At 41.9% G+C, this 27115-nt stretch overlaps 1 protein-coding gene across 1 annotated transcript in view; it reads right to left on the minus strand.

Moving 5' to 3' along the window:
* Window positions 1-9247: 9247 nt before the first annotated feature.
* LOC126424627 (uncharacterized) overlaps window positions 9248-27115 on the minus strand; it is a 98920-nt gene continuing 81052 nt past the window's right edge. Inside the window, exon 4 of the mRNA XM_050087396.1 lies at window positions 9248-9653. Within this exon, the coding sequence (XP_049943353.1) occupies window positions 9598-9653 (56 nt within the window). The 3' untranslated portion in view covers window positions 9248-9597. The remainder of the gene's footprint in view (window positions 9654-27115) is intronic.

A 27115-nucleotide genomic window follows, 5' to 3' on the forward strand; every position in this document is an offset into this window, starting at 1 on the left:
ATTAATCCATCAAATTGTTTTCTACGTGCTGTGCGATGTTAACTTTGATCATCTAAGCATTCTTCTAAACGTTATTTTTGTTTTAAAAGAAGCAGAAAGAGAGGAAAGAGAGAGAAAGTGACGTGAATTTCTGCTGCGCGGCGAGGCGAGGCGAGGCTAGGCGAGCTGAAGCGTCAGCGAAGACCGCTCTTGCTCGGTTACTCGTATGTGTGGAGTCCTGACAACAGACATTGAGCGAGCACGTGACCGGGTAGAGAGTCATGTCGGACCGGCCACTAGACTCTCGGTCCCCCCCCCCCCCCCCCCCCCTTACAGCGGCCGAACCCCTTACCGGTGAAACGCAGAGCGGTGGCAGCGCTCCTCTTAACTACTTAACTACTCCAGTTGTACCTTGTTCCCGCGCGATGCTCCGACACAACCCAGAAATCAAGTATAGCAAACCTGTGATGGCTGCTTTGGCAGTATATTAATTCATCGTACGATAAACTTTTCAAGGAACTTAGACGGATTACTGTAGACTTTCTCCTTGCGAAACCAGCAACTCTCTATTTGGTTTCGAAGGCAGAGTATACGATGTGGGAAAGGAGGGGTACTTGTTCCAGCATGTATGGAGAGAGCTGGCCGCTGCGCCGTGCATTTGCGTGGCAAAAACCTCTGACCGTGAGCTCGGCACGACACCGAACATGCAGCTGTGGCGCAAGAAAATGATTTCGCATCGGTAATAAATTGTATTTGCATTTATATACGGTTATCACAGTGAAAGTGTTCCGTCGTACATGAATAACCATAAGCTTTCCCTAACAATAGACTCTGAACGAGTAACAACGGAGACGACATGATTTGCAAACCTCTCGACCCCTCCTGAACCATAAACTGCGTGACACATTCGGCGAGACGACCAGGGTATGCTAATTTAAGAGGCAGCGACATCAGTGCATGACTTCCCGACGTATTTTCACCGCAACGTTACGTACCTACGAACCCGTGTCGAAAAATATTGCAGAAAAATGTGTAGTTAACAAAATATAAACGCCACGGAATCAATGAATTAACAATACTTATTGTAATGGGTCCTTCCTTCCGGGTGTGCTAGTCCTGCAACTACAGAAGTTTCGTAGGTGGGAGGTGTACAGGCAGAAGTACAGCTGTGAGGAGGGGTGATGAGTCGCGCTTGGGTAGCTCAGCCGGATTTTAGCACGCCCCCACTAAGTTGGCACGTTGCTCGCGGGTCATGCGCCAGCCCCATTCGGAATCGAAACACCTCACTCCTACCGCTCGGACTCAGGCCGCCTGGTACCCTTTATAACCTTGCGGTGTTTCAGGGTTCCGAAGGAGTGAACTAGTTTTAATTTGTTTTTCCGACGCATATATGTGGGGGAAAAAAAAGATAGAGCCCTGCGAGGATGTAGCTCAGCGACGGGAAAGGGAAGGCATCGTGGCCAGGCCTCGAGATCGGCCTCTGCCCACTTTGTCCTCTCTAGCCTGTAGCTGGCTGTGATCGAACAACAAAAATTAAAAGACCTAAAAGAAGTCGGTAGAGAACTTTCCCCCCAAAGGCAAAGATCTCGATTTCGAATCTTAGTCCGATACTGAATATTAATCTTCCAGGAAGTTTCAAATCAGCGCACACTCCGCATGCAGAGTGAAAATTTGATTCTGGTTGCGAGTCTGTTCCTGCGGACGACTGAGAACATTTGCCGATGTTTGGTCAGTAAGCTGTACGTTCAAGCTTGAACGCCTATATTGTCTCGACTTCAAAATGAATCAAGTTACTGAATTAACCAGAAAAAGATACTTCCTCACAGGCAGTGTATTGAGTGAAGAATATATAAAGTAGAAGAGTTTGCTAGCATGATAGGAACTAGCGAGATGCATCGAAATAATTTCGAATCAAAAGGGAGAAATAATTAAGCTGTGATTCTTTGACCGTTACAGAATTAACTACACTGCTTTCTGCGAAAAATCCCTGATGAACTTTTCGATGTCATTGTTGCCATAACTAGAGATAAAACTCATTTCAGTGTACTGAATACAGTAAAGTAAACAACGATAACGTTCGTTACTGGTCGGATTAAAACTTACTTTCTACTACGCACTCTTCCGCTATACAGTCCAGTATTTCACTGTTTAGTGTCGCAGACAGCAAGATAACAGACCCGCATATCTTTGAAGAGAATGGGAATGCCGTTGCTGTTATCTTCGTTACACGTAGATTTCACAGAGCGCCATGGATCAGAACTGCACAGCCATGGGATACCTTTCTGTGGCTAAAGTGCCAGTGAGATGTTGCAGGAGCAGTTGGCGTGTTGTTTCCAGAGCACATAAAGGTGTGAGAAGGTGACGTTTCGTAGACTGCGGATACTTCAATTCGCAGATGCACACAAGGAACACCGGGATCTTACGCAATTGACGTTTGCTACTTGTGATGCAATTTCAGGCAACACTAGGCAGAATGATACAGATGCGATTACTGTATGACACTAGTCCAGTGGGCACATTTTGTTAAAAAAAATTGCTCTTAATGTTGTACAATGCTTTCGATATTACAGAAACGAAACTTACACATTCACGTGACCTATTTTGTTATTCTGAGTTCATACAAATAACGCAGAAATAAAAGTTTTGCATGGCTCATCTTGTAGGATGGTCTCAAATTAGCAAACACAGAGCATGCGTAGCCCACTTGTAAATAAGTACGTACAACAGTTTTGCAAGACGTCTGGATTTAATAAGCACTTTCTTATATTTCTTCATGTCTAATCCTTTACTTCGACACTGTCATCTCATTATCAGCTACAAATCTGCTTATCTAACAACTTTTCGCGCTTAATTAGTTCCATTTCTTTTTCCTCCTACGGTAATACGTTTAACTGAAAGACTCAGTCACATTTATTATTTGTTCAGTGTCGTTTTTCACGAGATAATGTCAAATAAACTGATTCGCAGTGAACAAAGGTTTAAAATTCTCGCTGGAAGTTGTTTCGCCGCAGTGTTCTCATGATTTACCGGTAGTCGCCGCGAACAATACAGTGCTTGCCTTTGTGGAAAGCCCATTCAAAGAATTTTAAGTGACTGGAGTTGCGACAAAACACGAGAATACGCAATAACTGCTGCCAAGAATTTTTTATAGGTACAGTTTTGGAACTAGTATGTAAAGGAGACAAAGGACCTCTGTGATTACTTTAGACTTTTTCTATAAAATTGATCATTAGTGCATTACAAGCGAGAGGTGGCAGAATGATCGTTTCATATGTATACCGTTCCCGTCTTCTTCAGTGGAGTTAGTTTGATGTTAAGGCAGTGTTTTATTTTCTGTTTTGCCGGCCGAAGTGGCCGCGCGGTTCTGGCGCTGCAGTCTGGAACCGCGAGACCCTACGGTCGCAGGTTCGAATCCTGCCTCGGGCATGGATGTGTGTGATGTCCTTAGGTTAGTTAGGTTTAACTAGTTCTAAGTTCTAGGGGACTAATGACCTCAGCAGTTGAGTCCCATAGTGCTCAGAGCCATTTGAACCATTTTTATTTTCTGTTTTATATTTTTTGGGCCACATATATCGGTTACTTCCAACCGGAAAATAAGTTCTTGGTAGGTAAACAGATATTGGAATAAGGTTTCCAAGTCAGAATGCAAGGGAAATTCATTTGCATCAGTTTTTCGTTTCCGTAGTAATATTATACTTTCCACTGTAACATGATAATTTAAAATATTTATGGAAAAAGACAATGCATTTCAAAACCAAGTCTATCCCCCAGTCATCAACGTATGATTAGCACAACAATAGGAGACAACGTCGTTAAGAAGGAGACCCATGTCACATTAGGTTTCTCTCATATGTGCTGCGTGGTTACAATGCAAATAGCTAACCTAATTATGCAAAGTATAATTTCATTGAAACATTAATAGCAACATAAAGGTTCGTGATGAGGAAGTATGTAAGAAAAATTACGCCTGCGTTAGAAACTGAAACTGACCCATATGAAAAGACACGGTGTTTTCGGAGTTTATTTCTTCACTCTAGTTTGTTCAATTGTGTCATACTACAAGTTTACAGAAGACAATGTATTTCATAAATTGATGTTACTATTTTGAACTAGTAAATTATTATACTGCAACAGCAGATCTGCATCTTCTTTCACAGACGTACCAGTGTGCGAGGCCTTAAAGTTATCGATCCTAACAGTAGGCGGTACATCATTCGTTGCAGCTCTTGCAATTTCCGTAAGGGATATAAGTGACCAAGCTTGTTTGCAGCTTATTAAAATAATAACTGTTAAATGCGAGACCTCAGCTTATTTTTCCCCTTGTACTTACAGTTTACACGTCCTGTCAGCACTATGAAGAAGACTGTGACACCAAAAACCAAATAATAATGGAAGCATGGGACACGCACAAAATAAAATTGCAGTTTTTTTGCTTTCAGGGTCAAAATCCCTTCCTCATGAGATTAAAGAAAGAAATTATACAGTGGACGTAAGAAAGGATAAGTAGAGACGCGTTGAAACGCGCGCTCGACATGTTCTGGAAGAATACAATAACAGAATCAAAAACGTTCTACGAAACTTAACTCTTTGCGTCCCTTCCTAACGGGGATCATATTTTACCTATGGCCTATCTTGGCAAGAATTACAATACTACTACAGCAGGTTATGTGTTGCAATTTACTGCACTCTTGTACCTGTTGAAGGAGGTGTCACGTGTCGCTTCGCATGTGGTTGCAATGCTGTAATCATATCTACAGTGAGTTGCGAGTTCTTTGAAATAGCCTCAAATCAACTCTCAAATCTTGACGAGAATGTACTGTTTGCGTTCCAGTTCTTCAGCTGTATCAACGGCTGTGCTGTATACTTCACTTGTGGTACGACCTCACAAGGAACCCCTTGACAGTGAGGTTGCAAGTTCAATCTTTAGTAAGGCTCATTTGAAAGTACTGTGTTAACAGTTACGACAGGATAAATGTTAGCTGCTCATGACTCACCGTGTGCATCAAGAGGGCGACAGAAAACGAGTGTGCGGGAGGAGCAGAGATCAATCTTCTATGGGATGTATGTAGTACACTTCAGAATATTGACATTTTCGACATTCAAGAAATGTTGCTCAATACAAACTATTAAGTTGCGCCACGGACACGGAACGAAAAATGACAAGCCACATGATCACAAAGGTTTGCACCATCAAGATCGAAGCCGAACTCCTTGGAAGTTACCAATCGAGCAGAATGTTCAGCTAGTAATTCACTCTTAAATAATGTATGTATGATCATATTGGTGTAACGGGGTGGTGAGAACCCATGGAATGCGCTGGCATGCAACCGAATGCGAAACAGTCTGTCGTGGAGCTTATCGTGAAGCGCTATCCTTTAAGGCGTCGCTGCAGCTACTGCGATAATATGTTTTATGGGCACGGAAAAAAGAAACATCCAGAGACTGTATTTGTCCGATGGTTCCAGGTGTGTGAACTGCAATGTCGCATCCTTTTTAGGAGCGATAGTTTTCTCTAAAGGAGTATATTTTTATCCGCAGATCAGGAATCAAGAAAAGTAAGTTCTTTTGACCATCCATTGGCGAAAAGCAGTGCTCATACCAAAGATGTAGTTCTTTTAGGCCCAATGCACATTCTTGCTTGCTGTGACGTAAATATTCCCTACTGCCCTTGCAAGATAATGCTTTCGAGAAGCAATCGTAGGGGGCTATGCACCTCCAACTTCTCGCAGCTCAATAAATAACTTTCTAACCAGTTTACCATCTAGATTAACAGTCGGAATAAATATATACGTATGCGTTAGGGCGCTGATGTTAGTTGATCTTGATACAACTCTCTTGGTAACCCTAATTTCCATGGCTCGTTGCGCATGCATTTCCAGTTTAAAACCCGATTAGCCGCGGCTGAAAATATATTCCTTACTGAATGATGGGATAAGTTTGTTTATCTCATCTACAAATTTTCGGGCAGATTCCACAGTATGTGGGTCGTCAAGTTGACGCTACGTTTGAAGTGCGCTATCTTACGTCTACAAACTCTGTACCACCGTTTTGAAGTTATCGAACCAGGCACTGCTTCCCTTGAAATAACTGGAATCTATGTCGTGCGCAATTTGATGTGCATAACGTAGTACGTCGCATCCTGTAACTTTTGCCGAGCATCCTTGAAACAAATGCGCCTTGTCCTTCGTTGGATATCCGTGGTTTTTCTTGTGCAGTACATAGTCGTACTGCAGCAGACTTACTTGAAATCTGTCAATGAAATTCTTCTGGGTTTGTGACCACATTGTCAACTATAGAATTCCGACGTTTCGGCGACTATTGCAAGACGTCTTCCTCAGGGTGTATTGCCGGCCAAAGTGGCCGTGCGGTTCTAGGCGCTGCAGTCTGGAACCGCGAGACCGCTACGGTCGCAGGTTCGAATCCTGCCTCGGGCATGGATATGTATGATGTCCTTAGGTTAGTTAGGTTTAACTAGTTCTAAGTTCTAGGAGACTAATGACCTCAGCAGCTGAGTCCCATAGTGCCCAGAACCATTTTTTCAGGGTTTATTGCTAACCGTAGCCTATTATTACGTTTCACTGTAGATAGAAAGTACATGGTTCGACACCTGTGTCAGTATCACTTTCAGTTGTTAAGCACTTATCGTCATCATTGTACTCCTGAAGTACATTGTCCGCACAGTCGAGTGTATGTGATGACACCATAAATTCCACTGACTCATCTCGCAGACACGCTATTATTTCATCTGCCACTTCTTTCTCACTCTTCGAATTGCGTTGGGTTCGTGTTTCAAGAAATGGCAACTTTGGCAACTGTTGTAGATATAATGCAATGTTTCCTTTGTCTATCATTGACGTTGCTCTGCTTTGTATCACCACCACTAGCACTGCAGCACTGTTGTGAGTTACTCGTCGACTAAGCAGTTCAACTAAGCTCCATAGACTCATGCTGTGCTCACAATTGGATACCTCCAGTCCCATCCCCTGTTGCCATTAGCAGCCAATATTGTGGTTCCATGGTAGACAATATATGGGGCGCCGAATGCCGTAAACACCATTGACCTTTTGCGTCCTCGTACTCAAGGGGTTCCTTCTCAGACAGAAAGATCCCAAGGATATAGGTCACGTGATCTTGGAGGCCAAAACACAGGCCTTGCTCGACCTGTCCTATCCATCTTGGACCATTTTGGCTCCTTTGATGTCACATCAGGAACAGAATGCCAGAGTGTCCCATCAAGCATGTAACACGCTCCGCAACCACAGCCCATGGCTGAAATTCAAGTCCAATTAGACAGCGATCTAATGGGAAAGTTTACGTTTCAAATATGTCTGCTCAGCTCGTAACCAAACACTCGCAATTATCTCGCAAACGACTTGTTTGCAGACCCATATTCACAAGAACGTTTGCTTATAATCATATATAGTTGATGCTCGTGAGTCATATTGAGTCTCACCTTTATCTACGATAATGACGGAGGCTAAAGAAATGAATTGAAACATCCACCAGAACCTAGGTCTTCTGCATACTATGCAGATGCGTTAACTGGTGCACTTGACTGGCACTGCAGCTACAACAGCTGCACAAATTAGTCAAGTGGGTCTCCCTCCCCGATATAAATCCCGATTCACACTTCAGCCCATTTCTATTGCCCATCTACACTCACTATCGTTTTTTCTTGTGTTATCATACTCTTTTCCTGGTGACAGTTTTCTCCATTAACTGTGATCCGCCTTACAGAGTGCTATTGCAATACATACTGAAGGACGAAAATAAGCTGCAGAGATTATGGAAATACGCGGATTGAGATAATTAGAGGAGATTCTATAGATAAATAAGGCAATCAAACAACAGCAGTTACAAGTCGCTATTCCTACCATCTATGAATAACGTAAATAACATCATGTATCCACATTCAAACCCGCAAAACTGTTGATGATGATGTTTGGTTTTAGGGGCGCTCAACTGCGCGGTCATCATCTCCCGTACAAGGTCCAGTTTTTACACAGTTCAATCTAGCCACTAGCACGAGAAATGATGATGATAATAATGATGATGAAACGATGAGGAAAAAACAAACACCCAGTCCTCGGGCAGAGAAAATCCCCATCCCGCATAACTGAGTTAATTTGGAGAATCCGAGATAGGACAGGGAATGAGGATACAGGCTCTGAGCAGAAAGGAATAGAAATCATTATTATTTAAGGTTGGCAGCTAATGAACTGGACTGTTTATTTATTCCAGTTCGTAATTGTATATTAAACGATGAGAACTGTTTTTGCAGCGCCATGTCGAGAAAATAGCGCTGTGCGATGGCTATGATTTTGATTTTGTAGTCAATAGCGCTTCACATTTAAAAGCTGTCTGAAATGTTCCAAACCCTGAGGACTTCTCTTACAAGGGTATCGACTATTTGTGTGTCTCAATCCATGCAATGCACATACCATTGTCCATCCCTCTCTGCCTCCTCCTCCTCCTCCTGCTCCCCCTCCTCCTCCCTGCCTCTGTCCATCTCCCCCTTCTGCATCTCGCTGTTTGTGTTCTCCTCCCATCTCTTCGTGTCCATCTCCCCTATCTCTCCATTTCGTCTTACCCCTCTCTATGACCATCTCATCCACACCCCTCTCTGTGCATGACCTTCTTCCCCATTTCTCTGTTCATCTCATGCTCCCCCTATCCATTGCCTCTTCCCCTTCTTACACTGAGCGGACTATAGGGTATATGTACCCTGGTCCACTTAATATAGCTACCACATATCTGTCAATGTTCTCCACTCCTGTCTCTCTGTCTACGTCCACCTCCCCACCTCTCTGTGTCCACCTCCCATACCACAGTCCACTTCATCCCCTCTATGATTATTCATCCTCACCCATCTCGTACTCTCCTCCACCCCCTCTCTCTAATCAGCCATGCCCATATGCGCATGTAGCCCCTGCAATGCATGCCGATACTACCTGTACAACTTACCTGTTGTGCTGGGCAGACAGGATGTCACAGGCTGGGAAACCTTTTTCTTCTGTATCTCCTCTCCTATAGGAGCCAGATGGTTCTAACCCCCGCAACGCTAATTACCAGGTAGCATGTAGTGTAGTGCCTTCTAAATTTGGTTGAAATCGATCCAGTGGTTTACGAGGAGAAGTTGGACACACACACACACACACACACACACACACACACACACACACACACACACACAAACAAACACACACACACACACACACACACACACACACACATATTCTCATGTCGTCAAAAATGGTGTAACTCCATCTACATCACAAATTGTATTTAATGTGCTCACGTTTTACAAGTGGCATTCCTTTTATTAATATATATAAGTGATAGGATAGGCGAAGGTGTTGATCAAAGGGTATAGAGGTTTTCCACCTCGACTTCACTGTGCTATCGGTAGTGACATTCTTACTGACAATCAGTATTTATTAGAGAACATTCTGCTACATAATTGAGCTTTACCAGTCTGTATCTGCCCTAAACATATTAACAAAACACGCACTGACTCAGAAACCACATCGGACGATATTCACTCATCAATACATCGAGTAAACAAAGATGTGCTGGCACGGTCTTCTGCTGCCGTGGGTCGTGGCGTGGGTCTGTACCTCACTGCACGCCGCGGACGTTGTTGTAGCAATCGCCTTCGCTCAACACACGCAAACCTGTGGCAGAAGAAAAGCAAGTTACAAGAGGAATACGGAGGTACCTCTTTCATCTGATACAAGTGAGTCAAGAACTGTGATGCATCTAGATGATTTGTGTTTCTGTTCAAAATGTTCAAATGTGTGTGAATTCTAAGGGACCAAACTGCTGAGGTCATAGTTTCCTAGACTTACACACTACTTAAACTAACTTATACTAAGAACAACACACATACACCCATGCCCGAGGGAGGACTCGAACCTCCGGAGGGAGTGGCCGTGTGTTTTTGCCCAAGGAACTTGAATAGTAATAAAGTCCCTATGAGTTTATATAAAAATACGAAGAACAACGTGAGTGCTATTCGCTGGACAAAGACAGCAAAAACAAATGTTCCAGGCAGTCAGTTCACGGCAGGTCATCTGTAAGTTCATGTGTTTTGACAAAAATATGTAGTACATCTAAAAATGAATACGTTAATTAGAAATTGTCAACGGTGATTCTTTTTCTTTTTTTTTTTTCGATACGGCAAACCAAAACCAAACTCTGCCCGGCTGCTGCTGTACACTACAACCTTCTGTATCACACAGCAAACACGTTTATTCAGTAATTAACTAAGTAGCATACTCTGAAAGTTTTAGACGTTTCAATATATGACTTTCACTGGCGCATGCTTGCAAAATTCCGATTTAGTTAATACGAATAGAAACCAGCGAATTACACAGCAGTCATAGATTACGGAACAAACTGAAATTAAAGTGTACTACGAAGTAAAATAAATTCAGTTGCACGTTAGGAATAAAGAATGAGTTAATGAAAATAAATAAAGTAAGCAACTTCCACTTCATTTGAACCGTAGTGAACGTTTACAGCTGTGGCTGCATCAGTATGAAGAGCTGTAAGCAAAAATCAAGTTCCTTTCATATATATACCTTGCCGCATAAAAGTAGACAACAGCCCAAAAGCTCTGATTTGTGGAAGGAAGGAGACAACTCTCAACCTGTAGCAGTAACGTGACATTTAATTAATGTTTCTAAGATTACTTTATTTGATAACTAGTTTCGGCTCACTGACAAGCCACCTTCAGATCTAAAAATAGAAAATTGCATAAACGGAAATGAGCACTAGCGTAATACATTTTTATTTAAACTTCCGTTCCCTGGTACATATTGCCGGCCGCGGTGGTCGTGCGGTTCTAGGCGCTACAGTCCGGAACCGCGGGTCTGCTACGGTCGCAGGTTCGAATCCTGCCTTGGGCATGAATGTGTGTGATGTCCTTAGGTTAGTTAGGTTTCAGTAGTTCTAAGTTCTGGGGGACTGATGACCTGAGATGTTAAGTCCCATAGTGCTCAGAGCTATTTGAACCATTTTTTTGTGGTACAAATCAATAAAACATTTAGTACTTCTTTCCGTGTATACCAGCCACCAGTGATTACACGTCGTCGTAAGCTGTTCAGCTGAATAACATTTATTGTCAAGTACAAACTGCAAAAATTATATCTAGTCAAGTATGTCACCTGTAGTCCTACAGGAACAAGGAAACAGCTACTTGAGAACTCTATCAGACTGCTCTAATAGCAACTTAGTTTATTGAAGGTGCCTCGCTACTAGTACACAGAAAGGCAACTTAACGAACTTTACGTTATTTGAATGGCAAATAACTATGTTCCGTTTCTACAATCTGTAAGAACCATATGCCGAAAACAGGCTTTTCAGTTAAATAGTAACAAACAGGAAAATATTAAAAAGAAGAAACTAAAATGGTCACAATAAAATGCAGTACAATATTTGTGATAAAGGGAAGCATGTACAGTGCCAATGTTTAAAAACAATAATCTTTCATCATAAAGCGAGTAATACTGTAACACGAGGTCTAGCTGCTAATTATAATCAGCGTAATAAGTGGTTTTAATTACACCACTAAATGGATGGCTAACCCAAGTGTATTTGGTGTTATATGCAAGCTTAAATACCCTTACGCCTATGTGTAGAAAGAATAAGGTATCACTTGATCGTGTGTGTAAAAGCACAATTTGAATGCCAACATAGAGCACTAGGAGTGATACACACGCTAGTGATAGGCTGTATGTAACCATGACGACATACTTTAGATGAGATCACAGCTATATACCACTTATCAGATCCACTTTGCACGTCTTTCTTTTTTCGCGCTCTACATAAATTTTTTCAGTTTGTATATGACAAAATAGTGACTCAGCAGCACAGGTTATGACGATGTACAATGCCTGGTGGTTGGTATACACCGAATGAAGTAACCAAAGTTTTGTTGCTATGTCCATAGAATGAAAGTTTAAATCCGCTGATGAACCAGAACATTGTGACCTGTTTAATACCTTGTTTGTCCGTCTTTGGAAGGAAATACATCACTGATTCTGCGTATCAGAGATCCGACAGTTTGTTGGTCGCTTTGTGTGGGTATGTGACATTACATGTCAACGCACAAGTCATGTAATTCGCGTGAATAACGGGCCGCTGATCTCGGAACGCGGTCATAGCGCCCGATAGCGGCCCATACGGGTTCCATAAGATTTGCACTAGGCGAATATGGTCGCCAAGACATCAAGGTGAGTTCATTATAATGCGCCTCCGATCACTGTAGCACGGTTCTGGCTCTGAGACACAGGCAGTTATACTGCTGAAAGATGACATCGCCGCAAGCGAAGACATCAACCATGAAGGGATGCAGGTGGTTTGCACATGTCAGCGTGTCTTCGATTACTACCACAGGTCCCATGCAAGAGCAGAAGAATGTCTCCCAAAGCATAACACTGCTGCCACCAGCCTGCGTCCGTGGCGTGCTGCACGTTTCGAGCCTCCTTTCACCCGTTCACCTCGATGATGGCACATGTGGAGCTGACTGGAGATTTAGTGCAGCAAAAATATGATTCGCCCGAAGAGTATACACGTTTCCACTGATCGATGGTCGAATCTCGATGGCCCCGTGCCCATTGCAATCGTAACTGACGATGTTGTTGGGTTTACATGTGAACACCTAGTGGTGATCTGCTGAGGAGCTCAGTGTTCAACAATGAACGATGAACGGTGTGCTTCGAAACACTTGTGCTTGCATCAGCATTGTGCTCTTTCGACAGAGATGGCACAGATTACCATCTATCCTACTTTACAGAGCTGACAAACCTCCAAACCTCACATTCTGTGAAGAGTCGTGGACGTCAAACCATTTGGATCATAGCGGTAGATTCGCTGTCCTACCTCCTTCTGTAGAAGCTCATGAAAATAGCACATGAACATTCGATCAGCTTCACCTTTTCGAGATACTGGTTCTCAGGCTCTGCGCATATAATAATCTGCCTTTTGTCAAAGTCGCTTATCTCAATGTATTTCCCCATTTGCATCCCATATCTTTGCCAAGGTGATTCCCCGTCCACGTCTGCTCCTCTTACATACCTCTGTTCGGCAGCACGTGCCCGCAATCACCACCAGGCGGATTCAGACGCCTCGATGGGCAGTGGTCATAAAGTTTTGGATCATCAGTGTACATAATGAATTACGCTATTGCTCATTTCTGTTAATGCAATTTTCTGTATTTTAGATCTGGAAATGGCTCGTCAGTGAGCTGAAACTAGTTATCAAATAAATTAATTCTAACGATCTTGACCTAGGATTTTTTATCCACATATGATAATCTTTTTGTCGACAAGTGCTAATCGCTAAACGTTCTTATTTCTTTCATCACTGGAGCGTGATTGGTATGTGCAAACCGAGATGCTGGGTAATAGACACATACCATTTGGTGTCCTGGAACATGTCGAACTTTTTATGAAGAGATATATCTGTCAGGAACTGGTAGACTTTTCAATGTATCTGACTCAGATGTAACTAATGCTATGTATTATGTAACCTGGAACTTCCATCACAGAGTATAGATTGATGAAGGACATACGATAGACCACTTTGAAAGCGGAGGAATTGCACAAGCTTACTTTCAATTAAACAGTACCTCATTGCTATAGTTCACTGAAGTAACACTGCTCTTTAGTCAATTACACCGACATAGAAATGTTAAGAATCTTTGAGGACCTGCTACAGTACACAACTTTTTTTCGAATTTCATTTATCTTCACCAGTTTTTACCTTATCTTCTTTTTAAAGCCTTTCAAGCACCCACTTCTTTTCTTGGTTGTCCTAGACTTCTTTGTGTTGATGGGTAAAACCACCCATCTTTTGGGGACATTCACACTGTCTTTCATCGTATATTAATTATACTTCAAATAGAGTCTACTTCACGTTTTTGTCTAATATCATCGTTTCTCCTATCATATAAAGAATAAAGAAATTTTTCCTTTCTGTCAGGTAAAGAAAGAGCCAAATGTTAATTAAACATTTTCGAGAGATCAAGAACCTTATCAGCTTGTAATGAATAACTCGTCCCATTACGGGTGCGTTCTACATTTCGCTGCCTATCCTCCTGCGTATCAGAATTTTCCTAACGGATGTGAAGCTTTAATGAGAACTGCGGACAGTTTGGTAGAGTGGCGGCTTACATAAAAGGATGGTGAACCACTGCCGGATTGAGGCTGTGTGCAGAATTAATGGCGCGTGGTCTGAGCCATTAGATGGATTTCCAAATTCGCTTATGCGAGTGTTGGCCTGCTTCACTACTTCCGCGTCAGATGGACGATACGCAGATGCTGTGCCGCTGTAAGCAAGTATCGAAGTTTTCAGAGAAACTTGTGAATAATGTCCTATCGAGCGGATTTACACAATGCACTTTTCAAACTGCGCCACTCGCCCTCCTGCTAGCCCTCTACACCCATCCCCCCCCCCCCCCCCCCCCCCCTCAACCAACTACTGCTACCCGTCGTAATGCACTACTGACCATTACAATTGCTACATCAAGAAGAAATGCAGATGATAATCGGGTATTCATTAGACAAATATATTATACTAGAACTGACGTATGATTACATTTTCACGCAATTTGAGTACATAGATCCTGAGAAATCAATACCCAGAACAACCACCTCTGGCCGTAATAACGGCCTTGATACGCCTGGGCATTGAGTCAAACAGAGCTTGGAGGCGTGTACAGGTACAGCTGCCCATGCAGCTTCAACACAATACCACAGTTCATCAAGAGTAGTGACTGGCGTGTTGTCACGAGCAAGTTGCTTGGCCACCATTGACCAGACGTTTTCAATTGGTGAGAGATCTGGAGAATGTGCTGGCCAGGGCAGCAGTCGAACATTTTCTGTATCCATAGAGGCCCGTACAGGACCTGCAACATGCGTTCGTGCATTGTCCTGCTGAAATATAGGGTTTCACAGGGATGGAATGAATGGTAGAGCCACGGGTCGTAACACATCTGAAACGTAACGTCCACTGTTCAAAGTGCCGTCAATGCGAGCAAGAGGTGACCGAGACGTCTAACCAATGGCACCCCATACCATCACGCCGGGTGATACGCCAGTATGGCGATGACGAATACACGCTTCCAATCTGCGTTCACCGTGATGTTGCCAAACACGGATGCGTCCATCATGATGCTGTAAACAGAACCTGGATTCATCCGAGAAAAATGACGTTTGCCATTCGTGCACCCAGGTTCGTCGTTCAGCACACCATCGTAGGCGCTCCTGTCTGTGATGCAGCGTCAAGGGTAACCGCAGCCAGGGTCTCCGAGCTGATAGTCCATGCTGCTGCAAACGTCGTGTAGATGTTTGTTATCTTGCAAACGTCCCCATCTGCTGATTCAGGGATCGAGACGTGGCTGCACGATCCGTTACAGCCATACGGATAAGATGCTTGTCATCTCGACTGCTAGTGATACGAGGCCGTTGGGATCCAGCACGGCGTTCCGTATTACCCTCCTGAACCCATCGATTCCATATCCTCCTAACAGTCATTGGATCTCGACCAACGCGAACAGCAATGTCGCGATACGGTAAACCGCAATCGCGATAGGCTATAATCCGACCTTTATCAAAGTCGGAAACTTGATGGTACGCATTTCTTCTCCTTACACGAGGCATCGCAATAACTTTTCACCAGGCAACGCCGGTCAACTGCTGTTTGTGTATGCGAAATCGGTTGGAAACTTTCCTCATGTCAGCACGTTGTAGGTGTCGGCCCCGGCGCCTACCTTGTGTGAATGCTCTGAAAAGCTAATCATTGCATATAGCACGTCATCTTCGTGGTGTAGCAATTTTAATGGCCAGTAGTGTATCATCTCATTCCCTAGATGTTGCAGGAGAAGGAGAGAGTAATTTTAAGTACACCACAGCCTTACCCGGTAGTCAGACGTGTAAAGTTAATCTACGACGCAGTAGCAGTCTGTTCAAGAAGTTTCTATCCGCCTTTGTGTCAAACACACTTAGCCTCGTTTTACTTCCGTTATTTTGTTGGTCGTGTTACAATAACGTTCCTTAAACAGTAATTATCTCGAATACAGTCACGATATTCTGCCCCAGAAAAAACATTTTACTTTCGAGATTTTGACCAGCTTCAAATTTTCGAATTTCTCTTACTACGTTTTCCAGTATTGCAAGAGGTACAACTAGAGGGCCATATTACCACTCATCCCTGTTTAAAAATTAAATTAATAAAACAACAGTCGAACTGTCAAGGTGTAGTAGGAACAAAAGAATGGCACGCTTCAAAAGATAACGAAAATGTTGTTTTTCTCTCTCCATAGTTAGCCTCTGTATACTTCTTTGGTCTAGGAAGGACGGAAGTGCTACGTTTTAAAACACTACACAGCATATCATTATTATAATTAGATTTCTTCCCAAAAGCAGGTTTTCGCATGGGTAATTTTCCATGATCTCCTGTCTTCTGCTGTCCTGTTCAGGTCCGCCTAATTACGGCGTCCCTTTATGTCGTCTGTGAACTTGTATCTCCTCCTTCCTTTCAATGTCCTCGCAGAAACTACGCCTTCCTAAACGTCTGTCACCAAGAACTCCCGCACCAGTGAATGACTCATCCAGATCTTCTTCCTCCCTCTTATAAACTGCAGCAGTCTTCCCCTCTCGCCAACCCTTTCCAACACGGTTTATCACTCTATCAGTTCTACCACATGCTACTCAGGTAAATGAAACATTTGACAGAAAGCAGAATTATTTGACGTCGGCTCGATTTCCGGTAATTCCTTAGGATTTTTCTAGGGTAAGGCCCTTGTGAGGCCAAATGAAGAGCTGCTTGAATGAAGAAACAACGGCATCATCAGGATTCACCTACTGCCAATAACGAGCTGGGGGGATGGGCGTCATTCTGATCACATGTCCCACGATCACAGATCTCTCTTTGGACTGCCCTGTAGGCAGCGGTTGGCCAGTCGGAACAGGTCGAAGGCCTAACCGGTGAGTGGTGTTCACGTTACTTAGTTACTTTCATATTCCACGCATCATTTGCACGACAAATCGTAATGATGTCGAACGAGTCATTTTAGATATGCATCACAAGTTAATTTTTAAAAATGGTTACGTCATGGAATATATAAACTTTTTATACAAAGAAAAATCTACAGTTGTGAGTTAATAATTCTGACCCACCACATTTTACACATTACACTATTAGAAATGCTTCTCTCGAATAGAATGAGTTGTCAAGGTGAAACGTTTTTAGCTTTAGTTTTTTTTCAAATTTTACTTTGCTATCTGTCAGACATTTCATATCCTTGAGTAAGTTATAAAAATGTTTTTGTTGTAGCATTGTACATCCCTTTTTGTGCTGAAGACAATCTTAATGTCGAGTCATGAATGTCCTTTTCCTTCCGATATTGTAATTATGTACGTCACCATTCCTTTTTAAATGCGGTGCATTATTTGCAGCAAACCTTATGAGGGGATAAATATACTGCGAAGCAGTAGTCCTAATGCATAACACCTGAAACAGATGTCAACAAGGTGACCGTGGGTGAGCGTCAGATGTTATTCTTGCAGCACGTTTTTGAGCTTTGAAGACTTTCTTTCTTAAAGATGAGTTACCATAAAACATTATTCCATACGACATAACTGAATGAAATTATGCAAAGTATTTCAACTTACTAATTTGTTACTCCCGAATATTTGCAGTGATTCTATATGGAACTGTAGCTGAATTGAGTTCCAAGATTTTTTTTTCCAGTTTAAATTCAGATCAATATGAAAACCTAAGAATTTTTAAGTTTCCAACCTATTTATTATTTCGTCTCCATGTGTTACACTTCTCATTGGTGTAGTAACCCTAGTGTGAAAGAATATTGTAACACCAAAAATGCAGATAAAATACCTTCTGTACCGCCGAAAATTTTTCGGCGTTTAATATCCGTTGATAACTTGTACTGTGCTTCTAATTCTGAATCTGTAGGCTTTGTTACAGAAACTATATTTAATATGTAATGGACGTAACAGTGTATTAATTCGTAAATGTATATAATTGATTGTAATTATAATTTAAATATTGAAAATTTCTGGGTAATAGCCAAGGGAACTTTAATATATCGATAACAACGACTAAATGCCTGTAGGTGTACCGTTGTTTATCATTGCGTACGGAGAGTCTCTGTCATGTTGCGAGCAGAGAGGAAGCAGTGCAGCTTGAGTGAGGAAAGAGTGCGGGAGTGTTTGTTGGGAGCTCCCGCAGCCGCGGTCTGCAGCTATGATGGCGCCAGTAGCCGGCCTCGTTGGCCGAGCGGTTCTAGGCGCTTCAGTCCGGAACCGCGCTGCTGCTACGGTCACAGCTTCGAATCCTGCCTTCGGCATGGATGTGTGTGATGTCCATAGGTTAGTTATGTTTAAGTAGTTCTAAATCTAGGTGACTGATGAGCTCAAATGTTAAGTCCCATAGTGCTTAGAGCCATTTGAACCATTTGATCGCGCCAGTGGGGGCGCCCCTAATTCGTTAACCCGCGAGTATTGACAGCAAGGTAGGAATGGACAGACGGAGGAAGCTGCAGTTCTAACTATTGACTGTCCCGTGGCTCTGAACACGACTCGGGTTTCTCAACCACCAACAGCAGCAAAAGCGTCAGCTCAGCATTGTCTTCGGCTATATTCTTCGTCGTCCGCACAGCTACAACACCGTAAGACTGTTTAAATGACAGATATAACCTCATAGGGCCATTACCCAATTGGACTTCTTTCAGAGAGTAAAACTAAACTGAATAATTACCTGCAATAGTTAAAAAAATGGTTCAAATGGCTCTGAGCACTATGCGACTTAACTTCTGAGGTCATCAGTCGCCTAGAACTTAGAACTAATTAAACCTAACTAACCTAAGGACATCACACACATCCATGCCCGAGGCAGGATTCGAACCTGCGACCGTAGCAGTCACGCGGTTCCAGACTAAAGCGCCTTTAACCGCACGGCCACACCGGCCGGCAACAGTTAAAACTTGAAGGGCACCTGTGTTGTCATTGTTCTCAGACATTATTAGCAAGCAATCACCGAGTGTCGTAAAAATATGAAAAATGATTAATTACTTACTGCCAGTATTTTTCGTTTGCTAATGACTAGTTTCAATCTAAATTTTCTGCCTCAGTAACTGTTCATTCTCGTATTGCATAACAGAGGCTTAGCAAATTTGCAATTTTGAGTATTAACTTCATTCAGCTAAAGTAACGAAAATTTCACTGGGAGAACAAATAACTAAAGATACAGCACAAACTGAGAGTGCACAATTTCATTTATTCTATATTTAGCCTTGTGAATGACTTTGCTTATTTGGTATGTATTTTATTGTTGTCATATTAAAAGCAAAATCAGTTCCTCATTTGCTTAAAGTAAATTCACTATTTCAGTAATCAAAAGTAAACTGCTCACCTTTTTTTCTGAATTTTGCATTACGTTACACTGAGGTTAGTGAAAGTAACTTTTTCAAATAACGACGTTTCAGTTAGCACCAGTTATTTATTTAACCAGTAACTTCATTTAACGTTACTTTCAAAATTTAGTATTTCAGAATAAGTAACTGCAAACTCAGTGCTTTCTGATTAATTTTATTTTTTCGTGAACTGTTGTGTTGTGGACAAGCGTGACAATCTTCTGTTGCCACGCCAGTGATTATTTCTTTGTCACGACCTTCCTTAAGATCCTGGAGATTCATTGCCCTAGTGTGCTAGCGTCCGTTTAATTATCCCCTTTTTAGGTATTCAGTATTTTTTTTGTATTATCAATAATTTTTGTATTAAAAATATTATGTCGTACACTTTTTCCCCCATTGTGATCCGTGAGCGATTGCACTAAATTTCCATCCATTTCAAAATTATCAACAATATTTAGATTAGGTTTAGAATAGATCCTTCCTTCAGAAGAGTCTGTTGTACTCTTTCCACCTACTAACCGGTATTATTTTACTTAGGTAACGATAATCTTGCTCATTTTAAAATTTCACTAGGCATACGCTATCACGGTCAATTTCATCGCAATACAGCAGGCCAATTAGGAAGAGGAAGGCTACAATATATTGTATCTTTTTATAATTGACGATGAGTCCATTCTCAGAAAACCAGTCAATGATACTTTTAAGAACATTGTTTACCATTTCTTCTGTTTCTGTAAGTATACTTGGATTGATTACAATACTACTGACATCTGCAAAAGGACAGAAGATTGTTTACATATGAGGATAATAGTGGACCTACGAAAAAGCCTTGGGGAACCCCATACGTGATTTCTCCCCAGTAAGAATAATGTCCCTGGACTACATTGGTTGGATTACTAAGTACAACTTTCTGCATTCTTTTGGCTAGATTTGACATTATCCACTGGCTGGCTGTATTATTCAATCCCATAAAACTTCAATTTATCTAGGAGAATATTGTGGTTAACACAGTCAAATGCCTTAGATAGGTCGCAGAAAATACCAACCAGCGCTGTTTTATAATTTAATGCTTGTAACATTTTGTGGGTGAACACGTAAGAGGCATTCTCAGTAGAATAACTCTTCTGAAATCCAAACTGTTATTTGCTGAATGTATTATTGTTGTTTGGGTGCGATACTTTTCCAGAACACATTACCTTCTCGGACGTTTTGGAAAATGACGTGAGCAATGAGACAAGTCGGTAGTTATCGACATCTCTCCTATGCATTGAATCTCCTATACACCTCTCCTTGGATTGTGATTTAATACTGTTAACACTTTCGTCATCTGTGTATGAACTGGGCAGTTTTAGCTATCTATTGAATGACAGAATATTGTTACGAAACTTGTAAATTCTGTTAATACTGATTCTCTCACTGTTTATAGGATTCAAACATTCATATACGCAAAATTTTAATATTTTCTTTTAATTTTTAGAAAACATCTTGAAGTGCCATTCTGATTGTGTGATTCAATAATAACCTTATGGTAGCTCTTGTAAGGCATGTTTTGGAAGAAAGCAAAATAATTGTGTAAACTGGAGTATTATTTTCTCAGAAATTCAGTTGTTCGTTATTGCCAATATTGTTTGTATGCCGCTGAGGCCAAACTTTTTGCGAAGGACCTAACTGTGTTGAGAAAGGATAGCCTAAATATGGTTGGCGGTGGCGTGTTTGTTGCTGTTAGAAGTAGTTTATCACGTAGGAAACTGAAATGTGTAGTTTCTGCGGGTTAGCATCGGTAAAGGTCATTCTTGGCTACCTGAATAAAAAATAATTGCTTCCTTTTACCGACCTCCCAATTCAAATGACACAATTGCTGAAAGGTTCAAAGAAAACTTGAGTCTAATTTCAGTCACGTACCCGACTCACTCAATTATAATTGGTGGTGACTTCAGTTTACCCAGGTGAAAATACATTTTAAAATCCGGAGGTACGCATAAAACATCATTCGAAATTGTGCTAAACGCATTCTTTGAAAATTGTTTCGATCAGTTATTTCATGAGCCCACTCGAATAGTAAACGGTTGTGAAAACACACTTGACTTCTTACCAACACCTGATCGTTAGCTAATAAGGAGCATCAAAACGGATACAGGGCTTAGTGAACCCAAGGTTGTCATAATGAGACTAAATTCCCTAACTCCCAAATCCACTAAAAAAAACGAAAAATGTAACTATTCAAAAATGCAAATAAAAATTCGCTTGACGTATTCCAGAAAGACGATCTCCACTCCTTCCAAATTAACAATGTACTCTTAAGTGTGGACCAGGGACGGCGTGAATTCAGAGAAATAGAATCGACAGCAGTTGAGAGATTTATATCAAACAAATTAAGAAACGTCGGAACTGATCCTTCGTGGTACACAAAACAGGTCAGAACTCTGTTGCAGAAACATCGAAACAAGCATGTCAAATTTATGCGAATGCAAAACCCCCAAGATTGGCGATCCGTTACAGAAACTCGAAATTTGGTGCGAACTTCAATGGGAAATGCTTATAATAGTTTCCACAGCGAAACTTTGTCTCCAAACCTGGCAAAAAATCCAAAGAGATTCTGGTAGTATGTAAAGTATGCCAGCGGTAAGACACAATCAATGCTTTCTCCACGCAATAGCAATGGAAATGCTATCGATGACTGTTACTTAACACAGTTTTCCGAAATTCCTTCGCCAAAGAAGGCGTAGTAAATATTCCAGAATTCGAATCAGGAATAGCTGGCAACATGAGTAATGGAGGGGTAGATATCGTCGGAGTTGTGAAAGCTAGTCAAGTCACTTAAGAAAAGCAAGTCTTCCCGTTCAGACTGTATACCAATTAGGTCCTTTCAGAGTATGCTGATGCAATATCTCCATACTTAACAATCATATATAACCACTCGCTTGACGAAAGATCAGTACCCAAAGACTGGAAAGTTGCACAGGTCACACCAATATTTAAGAAAGGCAATAGGAGTAATCCACTATATTAGAGGCCGATATCATTAACGTCGATAAGCAGCAGGATTTTGGAACATATGCTGTGTTTGAACACTACGAATTACCTCAAATGGAGCTGTCTGTTGACACATAATCAACACGGATTTAGAAAAGATTGTTCTTGTGAAACAAAACTAGCTCTTTACAACACGAAGTGTTGATTGATATTGCCAGGGGATTTCAAATTGATTCCATGTTTCTAGATTTCCAGAAGGCTTTTGACACCATACCTCACACGCGGCTTGTAATCAAATTGCGTGCTTATGGAACACCGACTCAGTTATGTTACTTTTTGATTTACTGTCAGAGAGTCGCATTTCGTAGTAACTGACGGAAAGTCAGAAGTGATTCCTCGAGTTCCCCTCTGTTGTTACTTATCATATAAAAGATTTAGTAGACAATCAGAGCAACCGTCTTAGATTGTTTGCAGATGATGCTGTCGTTTATCGTCTAGTAAAGGCATCAGAAGATCAAAGCCAATTGCAGAACGATTTCGATAAGATATCCGTACGGTGCAAAAATTAGCAGGTGACCCCATATAGTGAAAAGTGCGAGGGCGTCCACATGAGTGCTAAAAGGAATCCATTAAACTTTGGTTACGTGATAAATCGGTCAATTTTAAAGGAAGTAAATTCAGCTACGTACCTAAAAATTTCAATTACAAACAACTTAAATTGGAATGCACACATATAAAATGTTGTGGGGAAGGCTAACGAAAGATTGAGGTTTATTAGCAGAACACTTAGAAGATACAACAGATCTACTAAAGGAAGTGCCTATTCTACGGTTGTCTGTCATCTTTTGGACGCACTGCTGCACGTTGTGGGATCCTTACCAGATAGGATTAACGGAGTACATCGAGAAAGTTCAAAGAAGGGCAGCACTTTTTGTGTTATCGAGAAATAATGATGCAGGATTTGTGGTGGACATCATTAAAATAAAAGGGTTTCTCGTTGCAGCGGAATCTTTTTACTAAATTTTTATCATCAACTTTCTCCTCCGAATGCGAAAACATTTTGTTAACGCCTACCTACAAAGGGAGAAACGATCATCATGACAAAATAAGGGAAATCAGAGCTCACACGGAATGATACATGTGCTCGTTTTTCCCGCACGTTCTTCCAGTGTGAAATAACAGAATTATTGTGAAGGTGGTTCGATGAACCGTCTGCCAGGTATTTTAGTGTGATTTGAAGAGTAGCCATGTAGATGTAGTAGATGCAGATGACGCAAATAAATATTGTAAAAATTTCCTTCTTTTGGTGTGAAGAGTACAGCACCTTACCACTCCCACATCGATTCTACCCACCAGTACAGTGCCAATAGCTGACCGCAGCTCCACTACGCTGCTCCTCGTCCCTCTCCTGCACTGGCCTTATTATGATGTAGTTTTCCTCAGTCCTATATATATTGTACTGTTTTAATAAAGAAGTATATCTGCTGCAGTATCTGCAAATAACACGTTCTGCTTCATAACGTTTATCATGAGTATAATCTATAGAGCAAGTAACTAACTGTTGGACACACAACCAGCATAAATAACCGCCTGAATTTTTGATGCGCCAGTAACACTTCGTCTGTCGCCCATGTTGTGGGGTGTCCCGGGCACTCTCCTCAGCTTCCTTCAACGGAGCATCTCTCTGCCTCGTGATGACTGGGTGTTGTGTGATGTCCTTAGGTTAGTTAGGTTTAAGTAGTTCTAAGTTCTAGGGGACTGATGGCCATGGATGTTAAGTCCTATAGTGCTCAGAGCCATTTGAACCATTTGAAGATCACTACATAACACATTACAAAGCTGTTTGTTATCCGAACTGAATGGCGGCCAGTGTGCTTACATCCTCCAGCTGAAGACAGCTCTGATCATTTTGTACAGAAATGTCCGATGACATTTGAATTGCGTTCCCCGCCAGCGCTGGGCTGGACGGCAATAACAACTTTCTCCTTTCGCCATCCTGTTCCCCAGATGTTGCGACAGGCGATTTCTACATTTTGTGATCGCCCGAGCCGTCCGGTGTGGCCGAGTGGTTCTACGCGCTTCAGTCTGGAACCGCGCGACCGCTACAGTCGCAGGTTCGAATCCTGCCTCGGGCATGCATGTGTGTGATGTCCTTAGGTTTTCTCTAACCTCACAGCAACTTTCAAGGCCTAATGTCACTTTCAGTCTAGGCAGTTGCAGCGGCCTCCTTGATCTCGTTTAAGTGCTCTTAATTTCTGATACGTCACAAATTTTTATACCTATTTTTGCTGACGAAGTCCGCGGTAGTAAACGTCAGACAAGGAACAGTTACTGCAATAACATATGCAGCTTACCAATTGTTTCGTCGATGCCCAGTATATCGATTGGTCTGCGATTTTATTGATTATTGACGAATATGTAGTGCTTTGCATAGTTTCTCTACACGAGTCATCGTCAAACTGTAGCCCGTGGGCCGCATGCTGCCTGAATCAAGTATCCGTGTGTCCCCTGGTTCTCAGCCGTATACATTTAACAAGAGTATGCGTCTAACAACCAACAGCCGTGTCCAAAAACGTCAATTAACGTTAAGAGCTTCTTAACCGTATAGTTTTCCTGTTCAACAACAAAGAAAAAGACTTACAGATAAAGTAATATTTTAAGATGTGCTTAATTTTAATTGACGTTGGTGAATTCGGTCGTGGGCTAAGTAAGGTTTGCTGCTTACCTAACGGACAAAGGCTTACGAAGAGCGAGGCTCGGAGATGTGAGAGGGGGAGTGCTGATAACTTGTGTGCCAGTGTACCTCGGGCCAAACAGCTTCTGTGGTATAAGTTGAAAACGGAACTGCCACGGATTCGTAATTGCTTATTACAGTGTCAGCCATGTTCAAATGCGGTACCTACGAGAGTCGTTCAAGCAGCTTGCTTTTATTCAGGATTCCAGTACACCATATTATTCCCCACTCTTTTAGCTACAAAACCCTATTTTTCAACATAATTTCAATGCGACGGCCTTACGCCACCTTACCGGGAGGGCCTGTATAACCGCATAGTGCCACCCTATCGATCGACGTAGGAGCCAACGTCTTGCTGCATCAGTAACGTCCCCGTCATCCACTTACTGTTCCTCGTGCAATGCATCCTTCATTGCGGCCAAACCGACGGAAGTCGGAAGGTATGAACAGTCCAATGAAGTTTGGTGAGCTCCTCTGGCGATGCACAGACTTGTATGAGGCCTTGCGTCGTCATGGAGAAGGAGACATTCGTTGGCATTTATGTGGCGACGAACGCACTGAAGCCGTTTCTTCAATTCCCTGAGGGTATCGGCACAATACTCCTCATTCGAAGTGATGAACCCATGTTTAACCCCCTGCAACGACGGTCAACAAAAAATAGTCACGATCAGCCTCGTAACGCGCAAGCAATTCCACAGAAATGTTTCTTCGTTGCTCTTTATGGTCTTTCGTTAGGCAGCGAGGAACACAGCGAGAACACCCCTTTGAATATCCGAACTGGTGGACCAGTCTGTCAGCAGATTAAGACGTCCAGTGATCTGTCGATCGCCTCGAATGGGAGTGTCTGCAGGTTGCAGCACTGCTGGCACTCGGGACATCGAACAGGTTTGCGCGACCTTGTAGCCATGACGACAGACGCCTCGCCCAGAGATGCTCTAGAGCACTTGTCCGAGAAGGCAAAGGTCCCGAGTTCGAGTCTCAGTCCGGCACACAGTTTTAATCTGGCAGGAAGTTTAAGAAAAGTTTATTACTCCACATTTTATTCTACGAAAGTCTTAATTTGTGGGTTATGCATTAGACATAAACCAATATTAGATCTCCAATTGCATGTTGCATACCAAATTTAGAAACAAAATGTCCTGTTTTGTAACCTACCGCAAACGTAAATTTTAAGAGTGTTTAGTAGTATATGGTTAAACGGTACGTTGATTTCATTGCAGGGAAAGCCCAGAAACCACTCAGGCAAGTACATGAGGAATATGACAAGGAATTACAATTTTCAACCTCTCTTAGCTTGCTCGCGGGCCCGCGCGATTTATTTCGCCGTTTATAAATATTTTGTCTGTGGGCTCCATTAAATCAAATAGTTCAGCTGTTCTTGATCATGTGTTCAGATATGCGTTATTCGAAAACATTTTGTAATGTATTTGTAACCCATCAAAATTATGATAGAACTAGGTTTTTTAAAAAACTACTTCATGTAAAAGAAAGTTGAATCAATAATTCGGCTGTAATTCGGCTATACATCACAAACAGCCCATTAAAGAGAAGAGTTTTTCAAGTTGTATAAAACACTAGACTCTCAGCATCTATTATCATGGAGACAAGAGAAGGGGACATTCTAAAATATAACCTTGTATAGAGCTATACATTTTGTGTAACTAACGCCTTCACTTGGTCATTCCAAATAAGTTATAGATAACTTTTTTCCGCTAGAGAGTAGTGTACTTCGTCTAGGAAAGAGAAAACACATTGCCTGTGGTCAAACACTTGCCAGTAAAACCATCTAAAATCAGTTTCAGATAAGGAAACAGCACGTACAGGATGATAAAAAGTTTTGAGTTCAGGAGATTTGTTTTGGTTACATCCATGGCTTTTGTTAAGTGTTCATAACTGTATGAAGGGATTCACAGGGCTGTTTCTCTGAAATTGACTACCACACACTATGTGTGTTTAATTGTAGCCAAGGAACTGAGTACAGACGTTTTCAT

Source organism: Schistocerca serialis, chromosome 1 (assembly GCF_023864345.2).
Source record: "Schistocerca serialis cubense isolate TAMUIC-IGC-003099 chromosome 1, iqSchSeri2.2, whole genome shotgun sequence".
Taxonomy (NCBI): Eukaryota; Metazoa; Arthropoda; class Insecta; order Orthoptera; family Acrididae; genus Schistocerca; species Schistocerca serialis.